The sequence below is a fragment of the Peromyscus leucopus genome, chromosome 5 (genome assembly GCF_004664715.2).
Source record: "Peromyscus leucopus breed LL Stock chromosome 5, UCI_PerLeu_2.1, whole genome shotgun sequence".
NCBI classification, from domain to species: domain Eukaryota; kingdom Metazoa; phylum Chordata; class Mammalia; order Rodentia; family Cricetidae; genus Peromyscus; species Peromyscus leucopus.
This window is the reverse complement of record NC_051067.1, coordinates 122,379,966-122,394,421: the sequence shown is the minus strand read 5'-3', so window position 1 is coordinate 122,394,421 and position 14,456 is coordinate 122,379,966. Positions and strand designations below refer to the sequence as shown.

General features: G+C 53.0%; 1 protein-coding gene across 2 annotated transcripts in view; it reads left to right on the top strand.

The window, feature by feature from the left end:
* The first annotated feature begins 1,226 nt into the window (after positions 1-1,226).
* The window catches only part of Cotl1 (coactosin like F-actin binding protein 1), a 32,971-nt gene continuing 19,741 nt past the window's right edge, over positions 1,227-14,456 (top strand). Inside the window, exons 1-2 of one of the 2 annotated variants that reach the window (XM_028880781.2) lie at positions 1,227-1,474; positions 1,575-1,657. In XM_028880781.2, coding sequence (XP_028736614.1) covers positions 1,398-1,474; positions 1,575-1,657 — 160 coding nt within the window. In that variant the 5' untranslated portion in view covers positions 1,227-1,397. Of the gene's footprint in view, positions 1,475-1,574; positions 1,658-12,895; positions 13,363-14,456 lie in introns of those variants that run through there. The other variant, XM_037206304.1, reaches the window with a different exon arrangement.

Here is a 14,456-nt window from a genome sequence, read left to right as displayed (position 1 = left end):
CCTCAACCTCCTGAGTTCTGAGATGACTGGTGTGAGCTGTTGTGCCCAGACTAATCTTTTTTTTTTCCCCTTCTTCTTCTTTTTTCATTTAAGGTGCTGGGGAGAGAACCTGGGAACTCACAGATGCTGAACCACCAGGCTACACACTCAGTCTCAAGGGTTCTCTTATCTGTTGTACATTGTTCCTGATCTTTTCAGTTTCTGTCTAGGATTCTTTTTAGTTAATTGCAAATCAACAATGACCTCTTTTGATGTCTGCCTTTGCTTATGCACATCATTTCAGTTAAAGCTAAAGGTGTTCAGGGAGGCTGGCCATGTTATTCTTATCATGGGAAGAGAGCATACTCTTGGAAGAGTTTCAGGCCTTGCTCCGTGGCTTGGGGCTGAGAATTACATGGGGCACAATTCCAGAGCTGGGCCTCCAGGGTCCTCCTTTCACCTGCCTGTAGGACAGACAGTGGATCAGGGGTGAATGAGTTACCCAATGAGGGAATTAAGGTTCCCTCCCCATACCCCCTAGTCAACCCTTGCTCTAGAGCCCAATGCGACTGTAGATAGCCAGGCTACAAAGTCAACAGTGATTCCCAGTCTGCCCCTTTCCAATTCCTCCCATTCCAAATCCACAGAGCAAACGCCGCCGGGACAGTGGCCGGCCTTGCCAGCCTGGCTTATCAGACTTGCTGAGTTAACTTATCCTCCTGGGGGCGAGGGAGCTCTGTAGGAGCTCTGCAGCCTAGCTCACTGGTGGAGGCGAAGGAGGAGAAGAGAAAAAGAAGATTCAAGAGAAGATGGAAGGGAAAAGGAAGAAGGGTAGAAAGGGTGGAGGAGGAAGAAGGAGGCCTTAGGGAGGAGGGGGAAGGGACTTGGGGTGGGATAAACAGGATAGATGAGAAGAGGGGAGAACAAGGAAGAGGCAGAGAGAAGAGAGGGAGGACAACGGGATGAGGGAAGGAGAGGATGGGAGGAAAAGAGAGGGAAGGAGGAGGAAGAGCGAGATTGGAGAACACAGATAGTGGTGGAAGAAGAGAGGGACTGGGGCCCACAGAGTGGGGAGGGAAGGAGGAGGAGGAGGGAGGGAGGATGAAGAGGAAGAGCCCCTCCTCCAATCTTCCGCGGAGTTGCGCAATTCACCCAGGCTAGGGATTGGCCTCTGGATGTGCGAGACACCCCGCCCCCGGCCCTCGTGACCAATGGCGACAGAGGGGCGTGGCCTTCCTGGGACTAGAGTCCCGGCGCGCGATCAGGCTCCGCATTAGCCGCAGGCGCCTCTCTGAGAAAACGATCTAGTAGATCTGAGTGGCCGTCATCCACCCCCCAACTCGCTCTCAGCGCCGGCTCGACCCTCGCAGCCAGTCAGGGGCGCGCTCACTGGCTCCGGCAGTGTCCTCGCGGCGGCCATGGCCACGAAGATCGACAAGGAGGCGTGTCGCGCGGCGTACAACCTAGTGCGGGACGACGGCTCGGCAGTCATCTGGTGAGCAACGCCGCGGGGCCCGGGGATGCCCGTAGTGACTTGCTTCGTGCCGCCCGCCGCTGCCGCTCACCTCTGTTTCTTTTCTTCCTCCAACCCAAAGGGTGACTTTCAGATACGATGGCGCCACCATTGTCCCAGGCGATCAGGGAGCGGATTACCAGCACTTCATCCAGCAATGCACAGGTAGGGTGACCAGAGACCTTTTGGGAGAGGGTGAGAACCCTGGGCACCGAGGTGTTGGGCATCCAAGCAGCAACATATCTAAGCTGTTTTTTGTTTTGTTTTTTGCCTTTTTAAATTTGAGGCAGGGTCTCACTATGTATCCAGGGTGACCTCCAACTGGCTATCCTCCTGCCGCAAGCGTCTAGTACTGGGATTGTCGCGTGCACAGCTGTGCCCGGCTCTGATCTGAGCTTCCTAAAGTCCAGTGTGTGTCCCTCACCCCTCACCCCCTTTGGACATCACCAGAGGCAGAAGTGACCGGTGCAGTTCCTCCCCTGGCCGTGTTAGACAGCTTCTTCCGCCCCCTGTGGTTCACTGGGTTTCCAGGTCAGATCGGGCAGTTCCAACTCCAGTGTCCAACCCTATCCACCACCCTCTCTGATTGGTCAGTGAACAATAACAAGGAAGCCCCTGGGGTCTGCAAGCTAAAGGCAGAACCCAGGGCCCCACCCTCCTTTCTCCTTCCATCTTTGTCCGTATCTGCTTCTTTACAAGCCTTTAATTTGAAGAGTACAGAGCCACATACTAAGAGCAGATGCCTGATGTTGCTATAGGAGGTCTGGAGAAAGTGAAGCTGACTTGGGAGATCGGAGTGGCCAGTTTCTTTTGGAGTGAATGGCCATGACTGGGGTGGGGTGTGGGGGAAGCTCTGGGAGCTGAAGTGCCCCATGGTTTGGTGTGAAGGAATCATGCAGATGTGTGGGTTACTAAAAGCATCACATGGGAAACCTAAGGTTTGTATGTGTTCTAAGCTTCCCTGGGTGTGTGGCCCATGAAGGAACACATGGTCTGAGTGGCCACAGCCCCTTGGAGAAGCAGAACACTGAGTACACGGTAATTCGATCTTTTAAGGAGCTGGTGGGCAGTACAGCTCAGTATTCTGCAAACAGAAGCAGGAGGGTGGAGAGTTGGAGGCCAGCATGGGCTGTGCACCCCTACCCCCGCCCCCCACCCTGGGGGGGGAGCCTTTAATGAGATTGGAAGTAGGAGATCCTGGGTCCTAGTGTCCCCTATTGTCTTTAGCTTTGGAACTAACTTCACACAAAGGCAGGCCACTTGGAAGCTAGGGTGTGGACTCCCAGCAGATGGCTGTGGGTTTGAATCCCACCGGGGCTGCTTCCCAGCTGGGTGGGTTGGGGACAGGTCCCTGTGGGGGCCACAGTTCCTCACCTATCATCTCGTAGTGCTGTTGTGGGATTGAATGATCTCAAGTGTGCAAGTGTTCAGTATGGTGCTTGTCAGAGTCACTGGTGACATACAAACAAACAAACAAGCCAAGATCATGTGACTTCTTTCCTTAACAGTTTTCTTTTTTCCTTATTCCTCTTTTTTTTTTTTTTTTTAGTACTGAGTATGGAACATAGTGTATGAAACATACCCTACCATTGAGGCACATCTCAGCCTTTTAAAGATTAAAGCATTTTATTTTGAGACAAGTTTCCACTCAGTAGTCCAGGCAGGCCTTGAACTTGCTATCTTCCTACATCTGCTTCCTGGTTTGTGCCACCTGGCTCCTTAATTGCTTTCTGGCTTCAAACTTGCTATGTAGCTGAGCCTGGCCTGGAACTCCTGATCCCCCTGCCTCTGGCTCCTAAGTGCTGGGATTGTAGGCGTGCGTCACCATGCCTGACTGCATAACTTTCTTAATCGAATCATCTTTTGTATTTGGTTCATCTCAAAGGGCATTTACTTTGTGCCGGGTGGTACTCTGATTTGTGTGCAATCTTGTGTTCATGTGTTAAGTGTTCTCCTGGCTAAAATGTCTCCTGGGAGTTGCTGCTAGACCCTGGATCCATTGCTTTTGTAAATAATTCACTTAAAACATCACCAGTGTAAAGTGCAACTCGGCACTGCTGTGGGGTCGGTGTGCAGGCTTCTGGGCCGTTCTGACGGCAGCGAATGCTTTCACAGCGGGGGCAAGTGCAGGCTCCACTTTCCCCAGAGTTGATGCACCTTCAGCAGGACTGGTCTCACGGTCTCCGGGGCTGGGTGCTGCGGGCCCACTTACCTCCTCACAAAACCCAGCGTTTCCTCCCTCACCCAGAGCCCACCCTCAGCCATCTTGCCCGACTGTTTTCTCCACCAAGCTGGAGAAGGTGACAGAGGAAGGCCAAGCATCCTGCTGGTAGATTCCTAACTGGTGCTCCCGGCTGTTGGGACATCCGGCCTGGATGCTGCTTGGGGGACACTTCCTTCCTCTGGCGGGCTGTGGCTTTCTGCTTAGGTCTTCCTTCGCTCACCCTCTCCAGGGATGGGATGGCAAGCGTCTGGCGGATGAGCTAAAAATGCTCTGCAGGCTGCTTGTTGGTCCTTGTGAATGGGCTGTGGGATCTGAGGCTCGTCTGCTGCAGCTGCAGTCTGATTTTTCTTCCCAGCCATCTGGTGGACAGTGTACAGATGGTTCTGCTTGCCACGTCTGCTCCCTGCCCCTCCCCTGCTGAGCTCTCCTGAGCCAGGGACCCCACCCTCAGCATTCCTACTTGTAATCTTACCTACCACCTTACCTGACCGGTGTGTCAGCCATGCTTCCCGTGGGATGGATGACTCCTTCTGAGGATTGCAAATCAAGACCCAGAGAGGTTAAGTGACTTACCTACCACCACACAGCTAGGAAGAACAGAGCTGGGACTGGACTCTGGATCCCATTGCTCTTGGCCCTGAGGAAGTGGTTTCGGGTCTTGTTCCTTGTGGGATGGTTTGCAGATTAGAAGGTCATGTTTACTTACTGTGATGACTTAGGAGAGCCCTAAGTCCCCGTCAGCTGCCTGGGCAGGCCCCAGAAGAAAAGCCTTTGTCTTGTTTCCAAGCACCTCAGAGGTGTGCAGAGTACAACCCTGCCTTTCTTATGGAATTATTCTTCTTAATAACTGCATAATAATGAATAACAGAATGACTACAAATATTAGTTAACGAAGTTCCTTTCACTCCTGTAACTTCCATCCTGAGACTCTCAGTGGGTGCCTAGCCCAGCACACAGTGAGTCCACCCACATCCTGCCTGTGACGGCCTCCTGTGGCACTAACCTTCGCCTGGGTCTGTTTGCAGTAGCTGCTCAATCCTCGGGGAGAAGTGGTTGCCATGGTGCTGAGGGGTTCAAGCTGTGCCAGTGTTCTGGGTTCAGATTCATGTTCCCGAAGCAGGCAAGCTGCCCATCTGGTGACCCTTCTGCCACAGTGGGATCAGTGGGCGTGTATGCTCAGGGTGCAGTAAGTTCTTCAGATGCCGGTGAGTAGGACTGGCGTTTGGGGATGGAGGTCAGGCAGAGGTGGGGTATATGCTGAGAGCAGCAGAAAGGTGAGGACCAACAACAGATCGGGGAAGCAGCTGAGCTGGCCTAGGGACTTCGGGGATCCCCGAGAGCCACGTGGAACCAGGCAGCATCACGGCTCCGTCCACAGAGGTGGAGGGACCAGTTGCCAGAGAGGATGCGCCATCCACGTGGCAACCGTAGAAGGGGCTCATAGGTCTGGTGTGGGTGACAAGGCAGAGGCTCCAGCCGTCTGGAGTCACATTTTGTTTTTGTTCTGTACAGACAGCCCAAGAGTCTTCGTGTGTGTGTGTGGGGGGGGGGGGGCAGGCATGTGTATGTGTGCCCATGTGTGTGCAGTCAGGGTCAATGTTTCCTTGATCACTTCCAAGCATGCCCGTGCCATGGTGCACATGTGGGGGTCAGTGGACAGTTTGTGGGAGTCTCCTTCTGCCACCGGGGTTCCGGGGATCAAACTCAGGCCGCCAGGCTTGAGAAGAGGCACTGCTCTCTGCTGAGACATTTTGCTAGTTTGCCACCTTGGTTTTTGAGACGGGGTCTTATACTGAACCTGGAGCTCACCCCTAGATGACCAGGGCACCCCAGCCAGGGCTTACCAGCTTGCTACCGTACCCAGCTGGGAATGGTATGCGTGCTGGGAATCCAGACTCAGGTCTTCATGCTTGTGCGGCAAACCCATTATCAACCGGAACACACACACACACACACACACACACACACACACACACACACACACACACCCGCTCCCAGCTGCCCAAGATTCTTCTAGAATATTCAGAATCTCAGTGCAAAGAAGAGGTGGAGACCATTCAGAAATGTCTTCCCCCTTTCATTTGTGGTCTGTTGGCCTTCATACTCATTCATTCTGTGCTCCGGTGGCTACTCAGTAGTCTTGTTCTGGGAATCCAGGGGACATGTCACAGCATAGAAATCCCTAAGCCCAGCAGATGTTTCATGGTCTCCTGAGAGGACTGACCGAGTTACCATGGACCTCAATTTTTTGTCTATATTCTTGAACTGTTTCTCCGAATGTATTTTCTGACCCCAAGTGGGGCCAACCTGTGGCTGTGGGACCACCCACTTTCCCTGCCGGGGCTGAGCTACCCCCTGTCTTTACTACTTCCTGTGTTTTTTGTACCCCCCCCCCCACATCCCTTTAAACCGGCTACATAATATTCTTTCTGTCAATTGCAACAATGTCTAACCGGTCCTCCTGTGCAGCCCCAAAGTCTTCCCCGCAAGCCAGCCTGTTTTCTTTGGGAAAGCACCCAGGCTTCTGGGAACGCATCCAGGTGTAGATTTTAGAGCCTGTGGGGAACAGCACAGCTAAAGGTCCAGTCTTCTGCTAACTGAAGACTGGCGGTGCTGTGTGACCTTGGGCACGTCTCCCAGACTCTCTGTTTCTGCATCTATGAGAGGAGGGTGACTGTGGATGGTGAAGTGATGGGATTCAGAAGTCCTGCCGCATAAAGTAGATGCTCAGTATGTTTAAAGCTGCATGGCAGTCTTGGGAGGTGCCTGGCCCGGGCAGGTTGAAGGAAACTAGACGTGTAGGGTGGTCCCTGGGGAAGGAGTGTCAACGATGAGGCTTGGTTGGCAGAGATGCTGAGTGAACGCTAGGGCGCGTGAGACTCCCCGAGGGGCTCTGGTCAGCCCACAGCGTCTTTGCCTGAGGACACTGTCCAGCATCTTGTCCTTTGTGGGAGAGGGTTGGAGGGAAAATGGCTCTTGGGTGACATGTGATCCAGACTTGGCCAATCAGAGAAGGCCATCCCCACCACACTGATTAGCTCTGGGTTGGGGGTTCACATGACTCCTCAAGCTGATCAGGCTTGCTCCTGGAACTGGACTTTGGACAGGGCTCTTGGGAAAGAGTCCTTTAATCTTTCTCTGGGATTAAACCTGGAGAGAATAATGAAGGCTTGGCGCTCACAGGACTCATTTGCCTGTGACAGAGAACCTGTGGACAGCTCAGGCAAAGGTCAGGGCTGGAGACCAGTTGGCAAGGCTTACACACCCTCGGTCCAGCCATGCTTGAAGCTAATTCTATAGATTGCTCACCTTCCCCGAGCCGTTCGGTTTCTTTTTCTTTCCTTCTGAGATAGGGTCTTACAACTGTAGTCAAGGTTGGTCTGAAATTCACTGTGTAGCTCAGGCTGGCCTTGTAGTCTTAAAATAAACCCCGAGTGCCATGATTAAGTAAGGTAAGCAGAGGCAGGCGGATCTCTGTGAGTTCAAGGCCAGCCTGGGCTACCAAGTGAGTTCCAGGAAAGGCACAAAGCTACATAGAGGAAACCCTGTCTCGGAAAAAAAAAAAAAAAAAAAAAAAAAGTAAGGTATGAGCCACCATGCCTGGTAGATTATTATGTTATTTTCCATCAAGGGTGGTGAGTGGCTTGGATACTGTTCAGTCTCCACTGATGTTTCGCCCACATTCTGTTGCTGAGTACATGGGCTTTGTGTCAGCCCTTTGGCTTTATAACTTGCTGAAGTTTGTTCTTGCCTTTGGGTTTGTGGCCATGTTTGCAGGTATAGGCTGGTAGCTACCTGTCTTCATCATGAGTAGTCAGTGCCCCTCTCTTTGGAACAGCTCCTAATCTTCGCCCTCAGGAGCTGATGCAGCCTTGGCAGCCTTCCCTCTGGTTTCCTGGGTGTTATAAACACCCCCCAGCCTCCCCTTTGCGGCTTTATTTTCTTTCTTACTTTTTTTTTTTTTTTTAAGACTTTCTCATGTGAAGCCCTGGATGGCTTGGAACTTGCTGTGTAGACCGGGCTGGCCCAAAGTCATAGCAGCCCACCTGCTTTTGTCTGCTGGGATTAAAGGCACAAGCTGCCACCAAACCCAGCCAGCCTCTTTGTCTTTTTTTTTTTTCCACTTTACTTAGCTCTTCTGGTGTCACCAGAGACCTCAGTCTTCAGAGAAAGCCCTGCCCCCTGGCTCCACCCTGCCCCCTCCCTCCGCCCTGTCCCCCTCCCTCTGCCTGGCTGGTTGGGGCTTCTTCACCGCTCTTTCTTCCTTCTGCCTCTTCTCTTTCCTGCCTGTCAGTCTGAAAGCCCTCAGGGCTCCACCCTTGTCTCACATTTACTGAATAAGGCCTTTGGGCTGACTCGGGCCCTGTTCTTGACCCCATGACCTAGTCCTCCAGCCCTGGCTGAGTTCACTCCACTGGAGCATTTTTATGGCTTTTGTCCAGAAGACCCCTGGGCTGGGAATGCCCTGGAATGCCCTTCAGGACAGGCTAGCTAGCACACATACCTCTGGCCTCACTGGTGCCTAGATCCTGGCATACATGGGGTCTTTTCCTAAGTGTCTCCCATTTAAAAGGGACTCAGGGTTGGGGATTTAGCTCAATGGTAGAGCACTTGCTAGAGCCCTGGGTTCGGTCCTCAGCTCTAGAAGAAAAAATAAATAAATAAATAAAAATAAAAGGGACTCAAAACAGCAACCGCAATACCTGTAGGCAGTGTTACCTCCATTTTGCCGCCCAAGAGCCTGCCCATTTCCTTCACCATGCCGAGGTGGACAGTGGAAGGTCTGCATGCCGAAGCGCACTGCCCCTGCGGCCACCCCTCTCTTCCTTGTGGGTAGTCTTCCTGCCTGCTCTGTCTTCCTCCTTTTTGCTTTCCAGGAGGGCTTCTATACACTTGTTAAGGCCTGGGGTGAAGGTCATCCTTGTCCTAATGGTACTGCCCACATATATAGATAGCATTCACTCATGCATGTGCGTATAGGAGAGAGAGAGAGAGAGAGAGAGAGAGAGAGAGAGAGAGAGAGAGAGAGAGAGAGAGAGAGAGAGAGAGATTCCCCTGGTAAGGTCCTGAAGAGACTTCACGTCTTGGGACTTGGTGATGTTCATCCTGGTGATGTTCATGGTAGCCAGGGCCTGAGCTCTTCCTCTGGGAGTGTGTTATTCCCCTGACTGGCCTGAGTCGTGGCTTCTCCTTTAAGTGCTGGCTCTCCAGCCTTCTGTGTCCACTTCAAGACGGAAACCCATGCTTCCTGGCCTCCAATCTCTAGTCCATGTGAGCTGTGTGACCTTGGCGAGTCCCCTAGCTTCTCTGTGTGCCCAGCCTAGCCCTGTAGCCTCAGCCACCGTCTGTCCACCCAGCCTGCTCAGTTTTCTCACTGTTTTAAATTAGGTGGGTGCAGGCCGGGGATTTGGGGGGCAGGGTAGACTCAGGAAGTGGGGAACAAGGGTGTGGGTTGGGTGGGGCAGAAGGGAGGAGAAGCAGGAAAGGGAACTTGATCCGGCTGGTGAGGGTACAGGTACCCAAATGGCATTCTGCTGGGACCCTTGAGGATCTGCTAGGAAGCTGGGGCACACTACTGCCGGTTTATGTCCCCGCTTCATTGGTTGAGGGGTGTCTTCAGACCTTAGGGCTGCATGGCTCTAGGCTGCATCTTTGTGTAGTCAGGCAGTCAGGGGTTTCATAGGCCATAAGCAGAGCAGCCCAGTGTTCTGGAGGCCAACACTCCTTAGAGCGTGAGGCAATACCCAACCAAGGCCATGCCCACCTGCACCCTCTTATCCCCGCTAGGATCTGAGCCTGGGACAGGACCCTGCTCTGTTTCACGCTGCCGTATTGGGACCATACGAGAGTACATGAACAGCACCACACCCCACTATTGCGTAGGTGGTCCCCAGCCACATCTGAGGGCTGAGCCTGCACAGGAAGTCCCGCTCTCCCTTTCTGAAGTGATAGCCTCGTAACCAGTGCAGAGCAAATGGCCCCTGTCAGTGTCCCTGACCATATGACTGCTTTGGCCCTGTGCCAGGCATCTTCCTGCAACCCTGTGTCCCAGAGTGCCTCTCCCACTGATTTTCAGCGTTGGCTGGCGGCCTCAGAGCATCGGTCCCTAGAGGCCTGTTTCCGAGAGTGGGATTTTGTATTGCCTCTTAATATTTATGTCATCACTGCATTTCGGAATCAACTGGCAATAGATCTGGCGTGGGGGGCAGTACTGAGGATTGAACCCAGAGGCTTGTGCGTGCAGGGAAGGGCAACCATGGAGCGGCAGCCCCAGCCCTCCTCCTCTCTTCCTCTTTTCGTTTTGAAATAGAGACTTGCCAACTTGCCCAGGATGCTTTTGAAGTTAGACTCCTGCCTCAGCCCTCCTAGGAACTGGGTTGACAGGCCTGTCCTAGGGGTCCCGGCTTGTTTATTATTCATTTTTATGGAGGCAGGGTCTGGGCAGCCCTGGCTGGCCTGGGACCCATGGTCCTGCAGCACTGCTAGGCTAGGCCCCCAGAGTTCCCAGCTTTGCTGGGCTCCCGTTGGTCCTCCTGCACTTACTGATTTTTGTCTTCTGTTGTTTCTGCTCGTCCTTGCCAATAATGAGCAAGTCGATAGTATTGGTAAGCACAGTGGCTAATGGGGACCTTCCTGCGCCCTTGGCTTCATCCTCTTCTTTCCCCTTCAAAGCCAGCAGTGTCTGTCTCGTTCTTTCTCATGCCAGCTTCTGGTCCTGACTCTCCTCCCTCCCTTCTCTCCATTTAGGACCTAGTACTAGCATTTTGCCAAGCCAGTACCCCAGGGCCATCCCTCATCCAGTCCTCCACCAAGTTACATTGGTAGAGTCCCCTTTGCTATGTGAGGTCACCGACACAGGTTCTGGGGGTCAGAGCACTGATGTCAGGCGGACCAGAAAGTAAACAAAATAAAGTTTAAATTGTAAAGAAAGAGGGGAGCCCTCCCCCCAGATGGCAAAGGATAGTGATAAAGTGAGGTCATGTTGGGAAGTGGTAGGACCCAGCCCAAGCAGCCCAGGCCATAATGGGGTGCTGGGGTCCTCTGGCTGGACACCCTTAAGATGTCTCTGTGGCCTGCTGGTCCCCAGGGTGGGTTCTGCCTGTCCAGAGACCTGTATCCCCCAGGGCGGGCTGCTCTGTGGCTTCAGGTGCATCCTCCAGTACCCAGCCTATCTCACCTTCCCTGCCTGTCAGTCTGCAGTCTCTGTTGGTGCTCTGTGGTTGCCATGGTTACCATTGGTGTTCTTGTCTTCGTTACCGTCTTGCTAACTCCTTCCTTCCCTTTTTTTTTTTTCTTTTTTTTTTTTTTTTTTTTTAAGCATAGTTTCTCCATGGCGCACAGGCTGGCCTTAAGGCCACAATCCTCCTGCCTCAGCCACTGGAGTATTGTAATGACAAGGTGTGAGCCTTTGTGCTGAGCTTGTCCAGCCACTTGCAAAACTTGCTGTGTGTCAGGCCAGCCCAAGGGCTTGTTCCTGTCACCCGAGTCCACTGAGGACAGCAGACTGTGTTACTGTCCGGAGACCGAGAGGGGGACTTCTCCACAGTCCCTTGATGAGCACAGCTGAGCCCTCCTGTGTGCTCTTGCTTGGTGATACATGAAGGAGGCATGCCCCCCACCCCCCAGCCTCCCCCAGGCCAGCAGCCGTGCGTGCGTGCGTGTCTGTGTCTGTGTTTGTGTGTGCGCGTGTGTGTGCTTCTGTCTCTCCGCGCCCCTTGGTTTGAGGCCAGTGTGCAGATGCTGTCAGCTGCTAGGTGGCCCCTGAGCTCTCTCTGCACCTCCTGCTTATTCTCTGGGGATAAAGTCACACTGACAGCCCCCAGGGGGACTGGCGCCTCCCACTGCACTGAACAGTTGACACTCGGGACTGAAAGCTCTCGAGACCACGGAAGTGACTGTTTAAGGCTCTTACTGAGACACCAGCTGGGCGCTAGGATTAATAAGAACATGATGTAGCCTTCCAGGCTGTGGCTCTGTTGCTAGAGGGCTTGCCTAGGGTGCAAGAGACTCTGGGTTCAGTTCTCATCGCTGCACAAACCAGACATAGTGGCACATGGTGTAATCCAGTCATTCAGTCACTTGGAGGTAGCAGCAGGACAATCACGAGTTCCAGGTCATCCTTGACTATACAGTTCCAAAGGCTAGCCTGGGCTACATGAGACCTTCTCTAGGTCAACTTAGCTTTTAAGATTTGGATCAAATCCGATCCCATCCATGAGGCCTTCCTTGATTACAGTCCCCAGAAGGAGCTAATTTTTTTTTCTTTGATGTTCCAATAAAACTCAAATGTCTGTTCGGGTCTTAGTGTCGTTGTACTCAAAGTTTGCTTGACTTTTTCGAGGGTAGGAATTGTGTCTTCTTCAGTAGTCTCCAAATCACAGGTTGGCTGTGTGCTTGTCTAATGACTGACTTAGCAAAACTACAAAGAGCAAATCCAAGAATACATACAGATCGGTGCTTGCCCTGGCTGCCAGTGCTCCAGCAGTCACACCCTACACCCCATACTGGCCCTAGGGTGTCTTGCTCAGATGCTCTTCAGCACTTTATCTTCCAGTTAAGGCCAAGGGAGATAACTGATTAGGGTAAACACCTGTGCTTTGTTCTGGGGAAGCCTGGGGCTCTTGGTGTAATTTGGGTCTCCGGGTCAGCTTGTTCCCTGGGGCTCCATCCTCCGGCTCCTCTCTGCACTTTCTTGTTTTCTTTGTCCGGCTAGGAAAGCCAGGTCACTGGTGTTTGATGAGGACCTAGTTAGCCAGGGATGGTTTGGGCTGGGGTGGGATGAGGGAGGTGCTGCTGCGGTGTGTGTGTGTGTGTGTGTGTGTGTGTGTGTGTGTGTGTGTGTGTGTGTTTGGGACCAGAGGGTGCTAGTGCATTTGTTTTGTCCTGGATAACCAGGGTCTGCTGTGTGGTCATGAACAGAGAGGCCATTTGTTATCTAGCATTTTCCTTCAATTTCAAGTCAGCCTGAGGCTCCCACCTTTTGGCCTCATCCATTCATCTATCCATCCATTCATCCACCCACCCATTCATTCATTCATTCATTCATTCACATTATCCTGTGCTAGGCATAGAGTATATCTATACTTTATATATATATTATTATTTATATATATATTATTATATGTATTACACTATACTCACAAAGTATGATGAGGGCTGAGGGAAAGAGAGAGGTGTGCCTTCAGTAGTACAGCTTCTGTTATATAAATGTGGGCTATGCCAGCCTCTTTCCCCTGTGATGGAAAAAGATCTTCATCCCCTTTGGGGCTGTGCCCTCTGCATGGCCCTACGGGAGCCAGGATGCAATGCCTATGTCCAGCCGCCTCTGGGCTTTGGCAGGATGTCAAAGCTCTTTCTGCTTCCTCCCAGCTTCCTGGAGTTGCAGCCCTCCCTTCCAGCCTGCAGCCTCCTCCCCTCCAGCCTGAAGCCCTCCCCTCCAGCCTGCATCCCCACACTCCTCTATCCTCCCCACCCCGACAGCAGCTTCTTCCCCTGTAGCCTGCACCCCACCCCCACCTGGACTGCAGCCTCCTCCCCTGCAGCCTGCAGCCTCCTCCCCTGGGAAGATGACTGCTCAGCTCTTTGGTGTGGGGGCGGCTTCCCCTTTCTGAGCTTTGTTTGCACAACTTCGCCGGCTGTGAGGAAGGTCAGGAGTTGTGTGAGCTGATCTGGGCTCCAGGCCGTGTCCTTCTGCTTTCTTTCTCCTTTTGTCTTGCTCCGAAGTTCAGCTTCGGGGCAGAAATAGCAAAAGCCATTCTCTTCTCCTCTCCTTTCTGTTGGCCCATGGTTCATTTGTACACTGCCTGTGCCGTCCCTGGCACGGGGACGTAAGAACTGGACAGATGGTTCTCGTGTTTAAAAGATGCCAGGTCTGGTCGGTCACTCCTGTAAGGACGGCACTGGGGAGGCTGAGGCAAGAGCACTGGGGCAAGTTGGAGGCTAGCTTGGGCTGTGTAGTGAGTTCCAGGCTAGCCCTGGCTAAAGAGTGAGGATGCTCTTGATCACAAGATCGAGACGTTTTCAGAGCCTTTTCCGTGGGCAGCCTTGATCTTGATCATTCATATTTCTGCTTATTCTACACAGAGTGTGTGTGCTGCATGATGAGGGGAGTCGATGAGTGGTCAGGAGTGGCGTGTGGCAGCTCCTTAGTCCCGAAGCCTCAGGGCAGGCTTTGGGGAATAGCAGGAGACTGGCAGCCTTTGGCAAGAAGGCAGGGCCTTGGTCAGTGTGGATGCAGTGTTGGGGGGACTCTGTGATGCAAGGTGGAGGGAAAGAGGATGAGTCACAACCCAAGAATCCACTGGGATTTCAAATTTGGGTGGGAGGAGAGATCAGTATGCACCGTCAGCGGTTCCGGTCAGCGTTCCGGTCAGCGGTTCCGGTCAGCGTGGTGAGGACTTAGGCTGGTAGTTCTTCTTCGGGAGACATCCCCGAAGCAGCCTGTCCTAGTGGCTTTGTAGATTACAGAAATTCTGACTTCCCCATCCCCCTTTCTGGTCCCTCCCTCCTTGTTGTCACTCTGTTCCTCCCACATCCCCGTTGCTGTCCCTGCCCAGCATCCCCTGCCTGAACCCCAGCTGGCTTTCTTCTTCTTTACTCCTGCTAGGGACTCCCTCCACGCCTCATCCTCATCATCGCCTAAATCCTTCTCTGAAGGCGGGCCACAGGTGGGGAGAGGGCACATTTGGTGGCAGAGCGCGAGATTGGTGGTGGAGGCTGTCAGGAGGAGAAGGAACATGA